This window comes from Falco rusticolus, chromosome Z (assembly GCF_015220075.1).
Source record: "Falco rusticolus isolate bFalRus1 chromosome Z, bFalRus1.pri, whole genome shotgun sequence".
NCBI classification, from domain to species: Eukaryota; Metazoa; Chordata; class Aves; order Falconiformes; family Falconidae; genus Falco; species Falco rusticolus.
Genome location: NC_051210.1, coordinates 72,236,658 through 72,254,715, shown reverse-complemented (window position 1 = coordinate 72,254,715; position 18,058 = coordinate 72,236,658). Strand labels below are relative to the sequence as shown.

The window sequence follows — 18,058 nt, the reverse complement described above, 5'->3', positions numbered from 1 at the left end:
GATAATGCAAAACCACTATAAGTTAAGTTACAATAAGTCCTATCTAAACAAATATTTACCTGTATGTATGTTTTTGAACACAATTCAGTTTCCCAGTCTTATAGCATTTGGGTTCCTCTGTAACCTTAAATAAAGTACCACAATATGATAGCGATAAAGTTCTCTTTGTATGTACATGAACTCCTGGTCTCAGCCAATTACTGGTGAGGCAAACCCAGCATCTTACAAGGAAAAGTCCTAGCCATTTCTCTGTAAGTTCTTGCTTGACAAAGGTTGCACTGAAACCTCAGTTCCATTGAAGTAAATAGGTTTGCCATTCATTCTGTGGATCTGTCTTCTACCCCAGTTCTTTATTTGTAACCTTTAACAGCTGGTCTTCTAACAAAGCTCACGATGAAGTGGGGAATGTAGCTGAAAAGATATGTTTAAATAGACAAAGTGTGCTAAATGCTCATCATTTTTACAAGGTATGTTCATTCTTGAGTAGATGCCATGAAGAAACATGGAGAACACCTACACTTTTCAAAATATACCAGTAAGAGTGCTAGATAACCAGTCTGAGCTTAAGCTTGGGCAGTATTTCCTCAGAAACACAACACCAACTGGCTGATGTTTCATGGCATTTATATACCATACAGCAATATTTTCAGAGGGGATACAGTCTCTATTTTTGAAAGAAGTTAGATCTCCCATTTAGATACTTGAATAAAAAGGTTGTTCAACATGATGTGCAGCCAGAGAAAAAATACTTGTAGATGTTACAGTAGAAGCCTAAAACAACCAGATATTGAATATAAAGCTCTTCAGTAGATGAAGCCCTAAAATCCCAGTTTAGCTCTGTTTAAACAATGAGCTTTGTTCAACACATTGGAAACCCTATGCATACTACACAGAAAACTTAACTGAGGTACAGGTAAAAGTTATGAACTCCTGAACTATTAATAGTTGTTTATGTGCTGCTGTGGGCAGAATGGCAGAGCCATCACTCAGGTTTCCCAAGCCAACTGATAACACAACCTTCCCATGCCAGTTCTGAGGCTGAAGATACGTCAGCGTGGAATCACTGAGGTCACTTCTCTCCTTTGTTATTCTCCTTTTTGGCCGACTCCTAAATTCAAAATTGTTTCAGAGCTAACAGGATTTACAATCATGTAAATAAAGGACATTATATTAGCTTGCATATCAGATATGCTTGTTTATTCTGTCCAAGGAAGAGCTAGTAATAGCATTTTCATGACATCAGAGGCGAAGCAAAGGAAGCCATTCCAACTAATTAATCTGAGTGTTGTTTATAAAGAAATATAGGCAACTGATCTGTGTAATTGTTCTAAGGAGTCACAGTTTGCACAGTATGTTTAAACAATGTATGACTATTAAGGGCAACTTTGAGGATGGATTTTTAATTTATCAGTGTGAGGTACTTTCCAAAGTTTATCAGAAGTGTGAGGCCCGCAATGGTGGAGATACAGAAAAATTTCAGTCTTCTCTGTACTTAAAGTCCAGCTGAGCTGGTGGGACAGACCTAGTCTAACACCCAGTAGTTTATGAACTGCATAGCAAAGAGTTAATGACAGTCATTAAGAGTAAAATGATTAAGATATCAGATTTCCACTGATATTCCAAAACTTTGTGCAAGAGACAGTAGAACTTAAATAATAATTCTGATATGTTGTTTTAGTTTTGTTCTACCTGTTTCTCACCTGAATATTTGCAACTTCTAATCATTGATTTGTTGAAACTACAACACATTGTAAGTATACAAACACCGAAAGCATAACTTTATGGCTAAAAGGGGAGTTAAATGAGGGAATTAAATGAAATAACATTGCTTCATGTAAAGAACACTGTGTCAGTACAAAATTTACCTTTAGTTTTTAAGTGAAGAGTGATTTTTATGGGGACTTGGAAACAGATCATTTAAGATTAATTTAACCAGCTTTCTAAGAAATTGCATTTCTAAGCTTAATTTTGTTTATTAAACAAATGTTTTTTTCTAATCCTTCATACTTTACATTAAACCTCATTGATAACTTTAGGGGAAACTGGGCTATAAATAAGGCAAATTAGTAACAGTTCATACCATTAACACTGCATCTTTTTTCAACACCTGTATTTCATTAAACAATCACTGAATCTTTTCTATAGCTTGCCTTTGGCCGATATATATGAATCAGTGATTTTTACCTGTGCACTTGGTAATTACTTGATAGGTCAATTCATGTTTAACTGGTAGTTGTGTTCATGATGCCACTGAACACAAGACCAACTCTATACGGGCTGGGGAAACTTCAGGGCTGTGGTGTAGAAAGGGTATCTGTTAGCTTTCTGTTGCCTTGCATTCAATCTGTTTTGTAGGCACAGTGCTGCATTGCTGGAATGCTGCTTTGCTATCTAATAACTCAAAATTTATGTGCCTTTTACCTTCTCTACCCTATAAACTCCTCTCATCTCCATGTACCATTACCACCCCCTGAACCTAAGTCTAATCTACCTCTGGGTGATCCATTTTCTCCTCAGTGACTGCAGATCAGGAGCTGAACTCAACTCTCCTTAAGGTCTCCAGTCTTTGATCAGCACACTTTGGTGGGAACACTACTACCATTTGCATCTTCCCCCAGTTCCATTCAGAGGCCTTCCCTTTATCAGCTCACTTGGGGACTTGGAGTCCTCAGCCAGCCAATTCCTTCAACAAAGTATTTGTTGCTGTACTGCGAGAGGCAAAATATCTGAGACAGCTGAGCTTTTTCACCAGAAACCAGAACATACTTTTTTTTTTTTTGATTCCAGACATCTGATTTTTCTCATAATGTTTGAAGTACATCAAAATAATCCAGAAACATCATACTTGGCTTGCCAGCAGCCACCACCATGCAAAATGACACTGCACATGACCCCTGACCTCAGAAGAGCATCAGCTAGACCTCCAACAAATAGATTAAAAACCACTCCTGATATGCTAAATTAATCTATTTCTAGGGCTCTTCATTTTCCTGCCAGCAGTTGAGCTTACGGTGGATGATATCTCCAAAGTGTTCACTGGTTTCTAAGGTTAAAATCTGACCTTGCACACCCACACAGCAGCAGAAGGCATGGCCTCCCACCACGCTACTCACAGGAGAGTGGCTGCCAGCCCAGCCCAGGTGTCCCAACCTACACCCATAACTGCCTTCATCCTCCTCCTCCTCCTTCCCCTCTACTTCTCTGGGCTTCACTTCTACTTGATCTTCTCACAGACTGTGAGGGGATGGTGTGGACATTTTGTTGGCTCCCAAACCATTGACAGTAACGGGAGGTGGCAGCAATATTGTGTATAAGATGATTCATGTGTTGGAAGCTTTCCCATAGGTCTCCATGAAAAATTTTTGAAAAATCACTAGATCCATGGAGGTATAGTAAATTCTGCTAACACTGGCTGTGTTATGACTTCTCAGAGAATTTCTTTTGGCTGCCAGCTGTGCTAGGTAAGAAACCTGCTCACAGTGACCTGTGGCCAGCACAGAGCCACTGGGCCTGTCACCCAGCCAGTCTGTCCTTGCAAAACCTGCTGAGGATAAGGAGTGGGAATGACAGTGGAATTCCTGTGTTTATATGGGAGCTATTTAATCGAAATAAAGTTTTGCTGTCATACCTTCCTGTTTTCAGAAGTTATCCAGCCGTTAGCTTCCTAATCAAAAGAGATGTGGCAGCATGCCACAAAAACTGGGCCTCGCTTCCAGCATGTGGCCCAAAGTATTTCCAAACCCCATGTTGTGCTTAGGAACACACACCTCGGGTGAAAAGTTGACTTCTACACTCTATGCATCAGAACATAAATTCATTTAAACAAGCTATATACAGAAAAAACATGCACCAAGGCCAACAGACCACTTTGGAGAAAATCCCAACAAGGAGTGAAGCCAACTAAAAAAATCCCCATGGGTCCAGGGTTTCACCTGTTGTTCAACAGAAAGATACCCACCCATGAGGGAAATATCTCACAGATTTACTTGATAGATCTTCATATATTTAAATTAATGCCTGAATTTGCTTTATAATACACTATAAATTCAAAGGCCTCATACTTACAGCATGATAAATATGTTTTACTGTATGCAATAGAAAAGAGCTAAAGAGGCCCTCTGGGTATTTTGACTGGTGACATGAGCGATCCTTGTCCTCTCATGCTTCAGCTCAGGGCAATAGGAGGCAAAATACTAAGTATACCAGAAGTCTGACTGCCTGACATTAATTCATGGGGATTAAAAAAGATTTTTGTTCCTGTAGATTTTAGTTTGGCATTATTAATAAATAATGATGAATACAAGGTCTAGGGACTCCTGTCAGCAATATAAAGACACATTTTATGAATTTCAAGGATCCAGGTATAATATTCCTGACTCAGAGCTGACTGAAGGCTTCTTAGCAGCAGAGGCTGTAACGCTTTTCTCTGCATTTTAGGTAAAGGGCATGTTCCTGACTTGGATGAAGCTGCACATTTTGTGAAGAGGGATAGTGAGAGGAAAGAAGACAGAAGGCCAAGGGTCTGAGGCTCCTGCCATGAAGTGGAGAGGCTACCCCCCACCCCCACCCCCCCCCCCCACCCCCCCCCACCCCCCACCCCCCCGTCACAGCTGCAGCCCCATGAGCTCTGGCACTTACCTCTGGCAGCAGGAATGCTTAACGGCTCCCACAGCGTGGGAAAGGTGAACTATGAGGACATGGCCATCTTTTCATACCAACAATACCCTGACTAACTTCTGTCCATGCTAGGGCTGTCCTCGTCCAACTTCACCAAACGATCCTTGAAAATCAAGACCTCTTCATCATTGAGGGTATTTTCCATTAAAAAAAAAGAAAAAGAAAAAAAAAAACAATCACCTATATTTACTAAAAGTGTATCAGATCACTGAACTCAATGTTCCTTTTTTAATGATCATATGAATCTGAGTCAGTTCATCACAACCTGACTATCCTGTGTCATCCTGTCAGGGCTGAGGCTCACAGCAATCCTTTCTGGCTTTAACATCTATGAACCTACAGTTCAACTCAATATTTGTTACAATTAAATGTCATATGGGTGTGGATTTGTCTTCATTGCAGAGAATATTTCTAGATAGTTAGAGGTTTGATGTGTATGTGAGCTTCACCCTACACATGTGAAACTGCAGTTCAGCTGAAGTCATAGGCAATGTGCAGAGACTGGTACCACTTTAATCTCTCCTGCCTTGCACTGAGCATGAGTCCGGATTCCACAGGTGCATATCCCAAAGGTCAGCTCAACATGATTTCTTTTAAGCAAATTTCAGGCTGCAGACTTCCACCTATGTCAACTATCTACACATCTCATCTCAAAACACTTTTGAAATGATCTGTTTTGTATATATGTAAACTGAAACTGAAAGAAATGATCATATGAAAATTTATACCAAACCACCAAGAGTTACTTAATGTAAAACCGAGTATGATCCTTTTCTCAAAATTCAGCATGTTGACCTTGATACTCAGATCATACCTGAGAATGGATGTGACCTTATGCATAGCCATGTTTTCGTCATAGCTAATGATGGACAGTGTATGCTTTTCCACTTCCTTTCCTGGTGCACATCTGCACTCTTATATTTACCAGCCTAGGAACTTTTTTTTTTAATCAAAGGATAAGTGATTTTTTGGATATTGTCACAATTTCATTGTGTGGTAACAAATGTCCATGACACAGGTTGTCAGCTTTTTATTGCGGAAGACATTAGTGATGTAGAATCTCTGTATGTGTTGATGTAACTAATTTTATCTCTGTAATTGTTCTTGCCCTTGAACACAATGCCATGGACATATTAACCTAAACATGAATGAACAGCTTATAGAAAAATTTTGACTGTTAAAAATGGACTTAATTTGGACATACTAAAGCAAAGACTACCTTCATTTGCTGCTTGTGACATCTCCCTCCAGATAATTTACATCGAACAAAATCAACATAACACTTTTCCAAAACTAAAATCATATTTGTAAATTTAAAAAGAGAAACAGAATCTTAACATGATTGACTAAACCTTACCCACTCTAACTGTATGAAGGAGTCAATCTACTCTGTGTTTTTCATAGAAGTCTTTGCAGTATAAATGCTAAGAAATATTTCTTCTTTCCATGCTAACAAGGAGCCTGTATCTCTTCTGTGCACTCGAGTGAAATTGAACAGAAACACTGGTGTAGCCAACTGGAAAATCAATTATTTACACAGTGTTATATGCAAATATCTAGAATTGAATTTTTCACACCTGATTGATTAGTAAGCTTAATTGCATTCATTTTTGAAAGCCTATGAACCTGAGCTGCAGTTTGTATGGTTCTTATAAATAGAAATTAGACAGCTTCATTCTTAATGCTAAGAGAAATTTTTGCATGGTTCGTGGATCTTTAACAGTAGGAACTTTATTGCAGTATCTGTGAGCATTCCTGCATCAGACTGTTTGTGACATTTACTCTTTCTGCAGTGCTTGATGTCTTTTCCTTTGGGAATTTACTTGCCAGTTAATGCAACTTTTCCTGTCTGCATTAAAAAAGGTTCCCTTTTCTTGTGTTTTGCTGACTAGTGTTTGCTGACCAATGTTTGCATGTACCTATCTGTACTTCACAGCAGTCTTCCAGTGCTTTCCCATTCTCTGCTACCTTCCTGCTTGATTAACTATGTGCATCCCAATTATTCTTCTACTTTTCCATGCCTGGAGTGCTGTTTCAGCATTCAGGATTGTGGAGGACAACAATAAAGAGCCTGAGGAGATACACCCTTGCTACTGATGGGGAGCTCCTCCTTGAAAGCCAGGATTTCTTGCTGCCACAGTAACTCTTCCAAATGTTAAGGACATCTATGCAGAAATTTGAGGAGGATGAGTGTATCCTGAGCCTTCCAAAGAACCAGAGGGATGTTCTATTTCAGTGCAGAAGGTAGACAGCATGGCAGAGCTGTACAGCAATGAGGCACATAAGGAGGCATTTCCCATCCAGGAATATTTTGGAGTTCACCTGGTTCAGCATTTTTGCATATCTCTTCAATCTGCATCGTCTTGTGAACAATCTCTTCCAATGATGTTAACCCAAAATTTAATATCCAACATTGTAAGGGCTGCCTCCAGACACACAGGTGCAATTACTGACCTGCTCCCATCCAGTCCACTCTCCCCTTGCCTCAAACTCAAGGCCTGTGTCTGCTTCTTTGTTTGAGTGCTAAACATGTCCCACTATACATCATAAAGCCAGATGCTGTTGCCCACTGGTCCAGACCACAACTTCACACAACCAGTAGCAGTCTGGTGTACTGCAGCAAGATTCATGATTTGGCACTGAGAAAGCACAGTCTGTCATGTGCAAACTGCTGGAGCCTGAGTAAAGAAAAGTTACAACCCAGAGCTAGGGATTATTTTTTTTTCTTTCCATTTTCTACAACCAATATAAACAAGGTGTCAAGATGTTCAAGGTAAGTGTCATTATCTGCTAACTACTGGCCTAAAGGCAAGAGGTAAGAAAAAAGAAAATGGCCCACAAATCTATCAGATTAATGGAAGAAAGTGAAAACAGATGGCACCTTGCTCATGAGGAAAGAGAGAAATTTAAGCATCTATCTGATTACTTGCTTTCATGTTGGGCAGCATTGTTCTGACATAAGAGAACATTTACCTGCCCCACAATACTACCCAAAGGGCAGAGGTGGTCAGAGACAGCTCTTGGAGTTGATGAAGAGATAAATGGTTTTACACAAGTGCATGTTATGACTGTTGGTTTCTCAGAGACCATAGTAGCCTCAGACAGTGCAACAATCCAGTCATATACATGAGTCATTGTGAATAATACCTGCTGAGAGGAGAAATTTTCTGTGCAGCACCTTCCTTTATGTGTCTAGAGCACTCTTCAGGGTAGACAAAGCTGCAGTGATGGGACACGACCTTCTGCTTGAAAATGAGGCTTTGGGCACAGTGTTCAACTCTTCAAGCAGACTGGTAGAATTCTCAATCCTCTCCAGAGCTTTTGTCTTTTCCAGTGATTACAAAGCTTACAAGTCAGATGATGGTCAAAGGATTTTGTTTCTTTGATAAGAACATTTTTGCTAACAAATGATTTGATTCTTGTACGGCAAAGTACCCCAGGCTGAGAGCACAATGAATGGCTGAGCAAAGTGTTGGCCTTCATTCACTTTAGGAAAATACAGTGTATACAGTGGTCTTTCCTCTTAAAGCAATATATTTAATATATGCCATTCTGTGAAAAGTGATTCTTTTTTCCATAAAAGTGTAATCCTCATGCTTAAAAGCTATGATAGATAAAGTATCTTTATTTTCACATTTCTTGTAGGAACACAAATCCTCTCTGAATTTGTTGTCTGTCAACTCCACATAGGAACACCTTTTGTTCTTGGCCTCCATGAGAAATGCTTTCCCTTTTTCTCATTAAGTAGAATTAATTGAAGCTAGAGCAAGCACTCAGGAGGGAGGTAATGTGCAAAGTCATCCACTTAAGCATTCTCTTTTCCTGTCCAGTCCCTTAAGTGCACGGTCCACTGCCAACCTGTAGATTCTCAGGCAAAACAAATATATTGTGCTGCGCAGGACTCTTGCTTAAAGGCTTCAAGGGCAAGGGCAATGACAGGTAAGCTGTTTTTTTTACCAAATAACATCAGCAATTAAAACACTGAGAGCATCCCCTGTGGTTTTTAGAGCAATGTCCCACTTTTTTCTAAGTATATATGAGTTCATGACTGGTGTTGGAGAGGCTGCCATACTGAGCAACAAGGCCATCAAAAACTAGAGAGAAACTCTTTAATCACATTTCTTTGGAATGTTTTATCCTGGTGCAGCAAGCAAAGTATGGACACACAGATGCCATCGATACATTAATATCATATGGCAACAGGCAGGCAGAGCCACCAAGAATCTCCCATGCCTTCTATGTTTTATGGCCCACGCTTCTGTGCTGCTGCTACAGCCATATGATTGGCACAGCAGAGACGCTATGAACAGACATCATCAAAGTACTTACATGTTTATCGTCTCCACTAAGCAATACTTATCTGCAGCACAGTGCTTTCCCAGCATGCTCTGCCCTTTTCCCCTGCTCACAAAATGAAATTATTTCAGAAACAGATAATTACTGGTTAGCATTCTCATCTTCTTCCTGGTGCCATCACCTCATTTGAGCTGCTAAATGACTTGTCAAAATGGTGTGTGCTTTCTATAGACAAATCCATTCAGTGTGGAGATGTCAGCCTCTTTGTATGAGAGACTCCCAGTGGCATGGCAGACAGAAGCTATCACTTCATGGTAGCTGACAGCAACTTGAAAATGGAAAGGAGATGAACCAGTGGAAATGTGTCATTTGACCACAAGTCCTGCAAGTCTGTCTGATTCCAGCTGGCTCTGCTATATAATCACAACACACCACAGGAGAGCATCCAGAACACAGACAGCTAGCTTACCATCTGGAAAAAGGACTATAGGTTTCCTGCCCAGAATGCTATACGCTTACTTTGAAATAGTCCCCTGCTGTCTTTATGCCATTGTTGTAGAAATTAAGATTTCTACAATCTAGAAATGTAGAAATTAGGATACAGCTGGCCATGTGGACACAGTTATTGCAGAATATCACTTCTGCAATAGGGTAGCAAAAAAGGTCACTGAAAACGACCATGTGGAATGGGCTCTCCATATGCGCATGACTTTGTCAGCTTGCAACATCTGTTTTGGAGATGGAGTTCGACTGCTTTTGCTGTTGTCTTTTGCCTTCCTACTAAGTTAAACCTCAGCAGCAATGTCAAGAAAAAATCTTGCACTGGTTGCAGGAATAATAATGGAAGATAATGATATGTGTGCTGAAATGGCATTACAGAGAACTGTTGCTCAGAAAAACAAGTTCTTCATGTCTAAGTTCCGCAAGACATTGAAATTAAACAGAGTTAGTCAGCTTGTCATGATAAAGTAAGTTATAAAATAAAACATTTTTATTCTAGAGTAGTTTATAGAAAACCTAGTTTCAATGCTGTGCTTTGAAGGCAGAGTCAAAGTACAGCAGGAATCAAAAAATGCTGAACTCCTTAGAAGAGTGACTTAACCCCAAAGAATGCTTAAGTACGAGGAAACTGAAGCAGGCAAATATATACAGATGGTTTATTATTTGTCTGGATTTGGATATCACTTATGCTACCAGAAGTAAAGATTAATAGATTTGAATCTTTTTCAAGGCCTGTATCCCTCTGCTTCAACTATCATGTGTCCCTGAAGACATGAACTATAAGTCAGACTGCTCGCGAAAGGGAACTCTGTGAAGGGTTATGCTAAGACACTGGGGAGTCTGTGGCTGCTGTACTAATCAGTGTCTAAACTCAAGGGCCACAGGTTTTCAGCTCTCAGAAAGAGTGATTAGACACCAAAATCAAAGGGAGGAACAGAATGAGCATTTTAATATTTTCAGCAATCTCAAGAATGTCCAAAAGGGATGGCTTGACCAGTTTCCTGAGGACATGTACTTTGCGTAAGTCCTGTTTAAACTTAGGGTCTGCCCACTTAACTTTTTTCTTCAGTTTTTTTTTAATTAAATGGAAAGGGTCCTTGTAAATATGCAAATGTGTTGTCATATTTGCATTACCTGAGATAGGAAGTTTCTGGTTTTGCAACAAGTTAATAGCTTTTGATCAAAACTCAATAAATCTCTGCATGAGGAGAAGGAGGTAGATTTTTTTTTTTAATAAAGTTTGGCTCTAGGGTAGATTTAGATCAGTACTCCTACAAACAGACAGGCCTGCCTAATTGCTAGAGTGTATTTCAAATAGTCATGAATGAATACACAGCAAGTTTGATAAACAGCTATACATTGAAATCTATGTACCATGAGTAGTGCCTGGATGAGTTGCATGTACTTACACTAAATATGAAAGCAAGTCATATGTACTTAGATGTAGGTATTTATATGTGGAAATACTAATTTAAAAAAGTAATTTCCTTCCTCAACAGATGTATGTATTATGTTGTGTAGGCAACGTAAGTACCACATTTCTAACTTTAGGCATATACAATGTGTGCACTATTTCTTCAACCTTTTTAGTCTCATTTCTTAACGATCTATAATGTTTGTCTGACAGTCCATTTGACACTCTGTTAACAGATTTTGAATCCATTGGTTGATTTCAAGCACATTACATAAAGGGATAGAAATTACAGTCTTCATTTCCTGCAAATCAATGGATTATTGCCGCCACCACCACCACCACCACAAGAAAGGCTGCAGGGCAACACTTGTTTGGATTTGAATGCATCACAGCAGGCATTAATTTCTGCATAAGTAGGCATTAGAGAAGGTGTGAAAGAGAGGAAGAGGAAGTACTGGGGAAAATGAATGAGATGCTTTAAGGTAAATATGAGAAAGCAGCAAAGACTGATTTTGTGAACGGGTCAGGGAGTCAGGGTTATTAAAAGGGTAGCATAGCATGCTGCATACTGCAACCAGCATTTATTAGTTCTTCCATTTGTTAAAAAAAAAAAAAATTAAAGAGCTGAAAGAAACATAAATATGCTTGGATTAACTTCTGTATTTTCTGCAATCTGTTAGTAAATTTTATGTGTTGTATTTTATACAAAGCAAGCTTCCTAGACTACTCAAGCTTTTCCAGTTTATACTCAGCAATATACCAGCTCTCCATTACTGCTGTGAGAACACATCCAGCAGACAGGAAATAATTTCTCTGAGAAATGGTTAGCACTTCAGCTTGATTAAGGGTAGCACCATCAGGGTCAACTTTCTGTTGTATGGCTTGCTGTCCTGACTATCATTTTCTTTCTGCTCACATGGAGGTGAGAAGTATTTTGAAATTGTAAAATTATGTAAGAAGTAGTCACCTCCAAAATTCCTCCTGGAATGGCTAGACAGATTTCTTATGACACAAGGTACTGGCACAAATAAAGTTGCATTGCTTCATGTCCATGTACTCTTGGGAGAGCTTTAAATCTGGCTCAAACCCAAATACTTTCATCTGAGTGAGGAAGGCATCTTTTAAAAGTCAGACCTTGCATCTTTGTATTCAGCTCTGGCTCTCTGAATGAAAATGCAGGAGGGGTTCTTGCCATGCTGAGATAAAGCAGTATGAGGAAAAAGAAACTGCAGGTTTTGCAGGTCATATAGGTATTGCAGCAATGCAAATCCCGTCAGCAGTAGTCCTTCAGTATTCCAGTCTCCAAATACAACTCTTCATAGCTGTGCAGAGTCAGAAATGAGTTGAACCATTAGGAAGCTGACAGAAATCTGCCCTGGGACAGAGTTATAGTGGTCATTGCCAGATTCATACTGTGGTTGTTACAGTGTTGCAGTATCTCTCTCAGGAAAGCTATAAAAGTTATGTAGAACCTGCAATTTTCTTTTTGTTGTTCTTTATGATAGGTTGCAATGTACCATGCAACCTCCACCTAGATCCACTGTGGTGTTTTAGCATAGGAGATAAGCCCAGAGAGCCCAGTTTTTAATGCTGACACGGCCCGTTTTCACAGATTGACTATGTAATTGGTTCTAATTTGCTTCTCAAAAGTACCCAAGGCACAGGAATATCCAACAGAAATAGTCTGAAAACCCATCATAGAAGTTACTATTTTTTCACAGACACATAACTGCATGAATTCAAATAGGGATCTGACATTAATATAGGCACTGTGGTTTACGTTTATGTATGAATCCTTTGCTTCAGGACATGATCACTAATACAGATTGGGAAAAATTCCTCCTCTGAGAAGGCTTTACCTGACATTTTTCTCAGCTTTCTTTACCTGATCACCACACAGCACCGGGTAAATGCTATGAACTAAAAAGGTACTTTGGAAAATCTGATTATTATTCTTCTCCTGAGTAATACATACATTTCTCACTAATGATGATAAAAGGCATAAAGTCCCTCACTAGGAAGAGTCAGCCTCCCTGGGTTTTTTTTTCCCAGCTATAGCTATAGAACTTCTTTGATATTAACCCAACATCCACATCAGCCTTAAAAATGAAACCTTGTTTCAAGTCAATTGAGTGACCTTATTGACTACACTGTAATTACTCTTACTGCCTTATACAAGGGAAGAACTGAAACCCCAGACAAATTAATGTTCCTTAGTTTCGTCTTTGATGCTGAATACCAGTGGTCAGACAGTTTGGCTGGCATGTTTTCCTCACCTTTAAAAATGCTAAATATCGCCTTCTTTAAAAGTTTTCTTTTTTTCTTTTTCTTTTTTTTTTTTTTTTAAACCAATCTCAAGATTTCCTCAAACTCACCGGTAGAGTGTATTTTCTTTCCATTTCAAGGAGGAAAACAACAAGTGCCTTTCTGTCCACTTGTCAGAAAGCAATCAACAGGGAAACTCCCACCAGAGACCAGATCCAGCAACTGTCCAGGACAATTGCAGAAAACTGAAGAAGCAACTGAATTTTGCAGGCCAGGTTACAGTCTCCATGTCTGCAACATAAATCCTAAAAATTGTTTCAAATGGTAACACTTAGCAGTTTCATAAGCTCTACCTTCCAGAAGTGCAGAGTCCTTTTAGCATGTGCTCCACAGGCCAGGAAAGCCCATGAGGCACCAGCTTCTGATTGATCACAGCAGTACTATTTCTGTCACTACAGATTGGTGATTAAAATCTCTTGAATGTGCAGGTTCCTAAAGTAAATTAAAAAAAAGTGATGATTCCTCTTATACACCACTTTTACTCCCAGTCAGCTCCATCAATTTCATGAAGGGAATGTGGATAAAAATAGCATTAAGCACTGTGCAAAAATCAGTTACTAATATGTGTAGGTTTTTTCTTAATAAGAGAAGTTAATTTAGTTAACAACATGCCAAATATTTTGCAGCATTCATTTATTTATGTCAATCCAATATTACAAGCACCTATTAGAAACATCAGCTAAGTCAAGTATTTCTCACTTAGAGAAGGCCTGAATTTATCTGCAGTTTAATGTGGCTAGATATTATTAGCTTTACTTGTGATTATGTGCTCCGCCGTGTAGTCCTATGGGAAAACTTTTTACTGGGTACTTTTCACATGTCTTCTCTTCCATCTCTGTATCAGACCAGCTACAATGCAAGTAAGGGATTTTACTTGCCAGTTCAAAAAAGGTGCTTCTGCTTTTTCTTGGTATGAGTTTTGGACCTTTTCAGACCAGAAAAGAACATCAGAAAATACTTCTTGTAAACAAGAAGTGGTTAAGTATTTTGCTTGGAGACAGAGTTCCTAAGTCTTCGTGAACAATGTTACTTGAAATGCTTGTTATCACTTCCTCTCTTAAACTGTTAAATAAAGAGACCTTTAAACCAAAGGTTCACAGTGATATTATCAAAAGGTTAAGATAATATTTTTAGATTACTTTTTTAATCAATGATTTCAAAGGGGAAAAGCAGCATAATTTAATTTAATTACTTGTCCTGTTTCCACAGACTGGTGTGTATTGATAAAACAGATGCAATCACACCCTCTCTGAACGCTCTTACATACTACAGTCATGGATAGGCTAAATGAACCAGAACAGAATAGGAGGAAGTATGGATTACATGAAAACACTATAAACTGGTGTGTAAATACTTAATCAGAAATGTGTTTGTATACAATGCTCTTTGAATCATTTGGCGGTCCATCCTCCTGAGGCTAATTTCATAGTCACTCCTGGTCCCTCACAGTCGCAGTGAAACAGTACTGCAGGTGTGCTGAAGCTGTGCAAGGAAGTGAAGGGATCAGCTGCATCAGCAAATTGCCTCCATCTTCTGTCACCTTGGGCAGTAACAGAGGCACCCTGGAGGATCTTGCAGGCCTTCAACATGTTTCTGGTTGCAAAAGTCCCATTCTGGGCCACTTCTCAGGTAGGGATTGTTAGAGTACAGCAAAGCTTTGGCATCCTTGTTCTGTCCTGATGTACATCTTACCCTGTGAATCAAGCCCTGTCGCTGTGATGAATGGGCCTGCTGGAATGGTATCTGGAATTATTTGCAATATTGTCTTGGTATTCAGGAATGACTCAAGATTTGCTTGGTCTTTCAAAACAACAATTTGTATCTGTGGCTTTACTAGTACAAAGAAAGGTTATACAGGACGGAGACATGAGAAAGAAATGTGAAATAGTAAGAGGGGAAGACTGGAAGCCACCGATGTGAAAAAAAGATAAAAGATCCAAGCCAAGTAATCCAAGCAGGCAAAGAAGCTATAAACCTGGGACAAAGTGTAAAGTAATTTACTCAGCTGTGTTTTCCTAGTACTTGAAGTTCCTGAATAATCTCTAGTCAAAAAAAGATGATTCTTTTTCCCCTGAAAAAATGAGAACAATTTAGATGCTCAATGAAAGCGTATGATTAAATGATGTTGTAATATACAGCCCAATTCATGCTTTTGCTTTATTAGTGATGAATTAAATAATCTAAAAACATCTGCAGAGAAAGTAACAGATTCAGACCAAAATGAAATGAAAACAGTTCTTTTTTTTCCCAGCAGAAAATCAAATATAAACCTCCAAAATGTTTGAAGTCATCTAAACTCTACTGCTTAACACAAAATTAAATGTTTCATTTGATGATTATTTGGTTTGCTTTTTTTGCCCTTTTCAGCTGGAAGTATTTTGTCCAGCTAGCTGCACAGCTGATACAGGCATTTGACCTAGAGGGCAAACAGTACATTTAGAAATAAATCCAAGTAAAAAGCCAGGAAAAAATGCTGAAATATTTTCTGTCTGGTCCATTTTTCTGCATCCCAGATAACAAAACCAAAGCTTTAGGAATTCTACCTTGAAATCCAGAGAGACAGCTATCTGGTCTGGGGAGCTAACCTGACATCTTTTTCAATGTTTCAAATCACTGTTAACTGCATTGTGACCAGTAAAAGTATTTGAAAATGCCTTTAAAAAATCTTACAATGGAACTGTTCTCATAAGTGAATGAATTAGGATATAGAACTGGTCTGAAAAATTCCTTATGGGTTTACAAGTTGCAGCAAGTCTCCAGGGAGTTAGATTATGAGCTATAAACCTGCCAAAGTACACAGATCTGTGCGGTTTAGACAACGTTTGGGAGCTGACAAGTTTCCACAACAAAGACACCTCTGATACTGAAAAACAGACCTCTCTGGTTTTCTGTCTCCTGTGTTAAATTAGCCTTAGCATAGGTTTAAATGTAACATAACAATGATAATGTTAGGAAGAAGGAGATTTCCAGATAATAGTAGAAAAAGAAAAGTAAGTGTAGTAGTTCTTAGTCTAACAAGCTTAGGAAGGTTTCTTCCTTGTTTTCTCTGAACTGCAAACTCCTGTAGAAATGATTTAATGTTCATTAGTGTTTTAGATGTGTTTTGCAAAAATATTTATCCTTCCCTTTCCTTGTCCTTTTCCTCTGTTTATTTCAATGCCAAATGAAAAATAATGACTCCAACTTACACTACCATTCAGAACTGTTACTGTGAAATGGTTCTGGGACAGCATGCTTGATCACCTGCTCAGTGCATGGATTTTATATTGGCTAGCATCTGGCCAACAGAGATGATAAATGCTGAACCCAGCTTTGATTCCTTCCATTAGTAGAAACCTTCAGCTATTTCTTTCTCCTGCTCACTCTTACAGCCTCCCTGTATTTAGTTGTCCGTTTGCTTGGAATCTCTAAACCCCAGGTATCTTTCAGGCCCATTCACCCCTCTGTCAAATGTAGTTTAAATTAGCCAGCTGTTTCAAAACTCACCACCAATGGATAAACTATTGGAGTGCATAATGCCATTCCTTTAGTAAACTAGGTAAGCACAGGGTAAGGCATAACGAGGCCTTTAATTACATAAACCTTTCCCTTAAGTTTTACCTTGCTGCAAAACTCTTGCTTGAATCTTTGAGTGTTTTTCAGTAAAAAATGGTGAAGGCAAGATTATGCAATATATTTACCTTACCTTTAAGTAATTTCTTTGTGGTAGATGCTTGAAAACGGAGCTGTTCAAAGAAAAAGGAAAAGGACTATTTTCCTTGCAGAAAATATTGATTTTTTTTTTTTTACAAAAAGTCTGACAGAAAATTAGTTTAAGAGGATGTAACAGCCTTTCAAAGGTTTTAAAGGAAAGCATATTATGGGCAGGGCTCAACAGTCTTTTTCATAGTGTGCATGAACATTTTTCATTCAACCTCATATATAAAGCTTTTCACCTGTGGTCATCAAATTGGGAGCAAGAATGGCAACAAACATAACTTGGAATAGGCATTAAAAAGTCTTTCAGCCTTGAATGCATTTTGGCTTGATAGTAGTATATACAGATGTTTGTGAGAAATCTTGCACCCATGTGACTTAAGGACTAAATGTAGTGGTGGGACAGTGGAAATAATTCTACCAAATTTATTTTGGTAGATCAAGTCTTGAACAATTTCTAAAGCTTGACCTTTAATCTAAGAACTGTTTTCCTTTTCTGAATACTACAGACCAAAAAGAGGGTTGTGCAAAGGATGGTCAGGGAAGAGAAGACAGACCTAATTTCCATTAAAAACTGTTGCTTCTCAGCTATTAATTTGCTCTCCAAACATTGGAGAAAAATGTGTATATCTACAGAGAAGGCATTAATTTTATGGCACACAGAGGATTTAGCCCTGAATCTCTGAAAATAACACAGAGACACACAACCTAGCTCTGTTTCCACTGTGTAGTTAATGCGTGCTTTTAGTATTTGCAATATATATATGGCATAATCTAACAGAAGACAGCATGTTGTGCATGAGAGTGCATTGATACAATTTGCTAGGCTTATTAAGTTGCAGTTAATGCAGTACTTAGCTAGTATAACATTACCTCCTTGATTTTTAAACTATAACGACAATAGGGAACAATTTGCTCTGTTAACAGAACAAGATGGATAGTTTGCGAAACTGCCCAGCTTCCTGCCTCCCACCTAGGACACCAGCCTTCTTGGGAATCATGAATTAATCCAGTTAGCTCTGCAGCAGCCACAAGGGAGCCTAAGCAACATATGAAACACAGAGCATTGGAGCAGTGTAAATATGTGGAAATTTAAAATTACCAGAGCTGCAGACCTGAGAGGTGATGTTTTTGATTGGAAGCCCTGCT

At 38.8% G+C, this 18,058-nt stretch overlaps 1 protein-coding gene across 1 annotated transcript in view; it reads left to right on the top strand.

Moving 5' to 3' along the window:
• Positions 1–4,549, top strand: part of LOC119141117 — a 73,175-nt gene extending 68,626 nt beyond the window's left edge. Inside the window, exon 6 of the mRNA XM_037372954.1 lies at positions 4,438–4,549. Coding sequence (XP_037228851.1) covers positions 4,438–4,526 — 89 coding nt within the window. The 3' untranslated portion in view covers positions 4,527–4,549. The remainder of the gene's footprint in view (positions 1–4,437) is intronic.
• Positions 4,550–18,058: the final 13,509 nt, after the last annotated feature.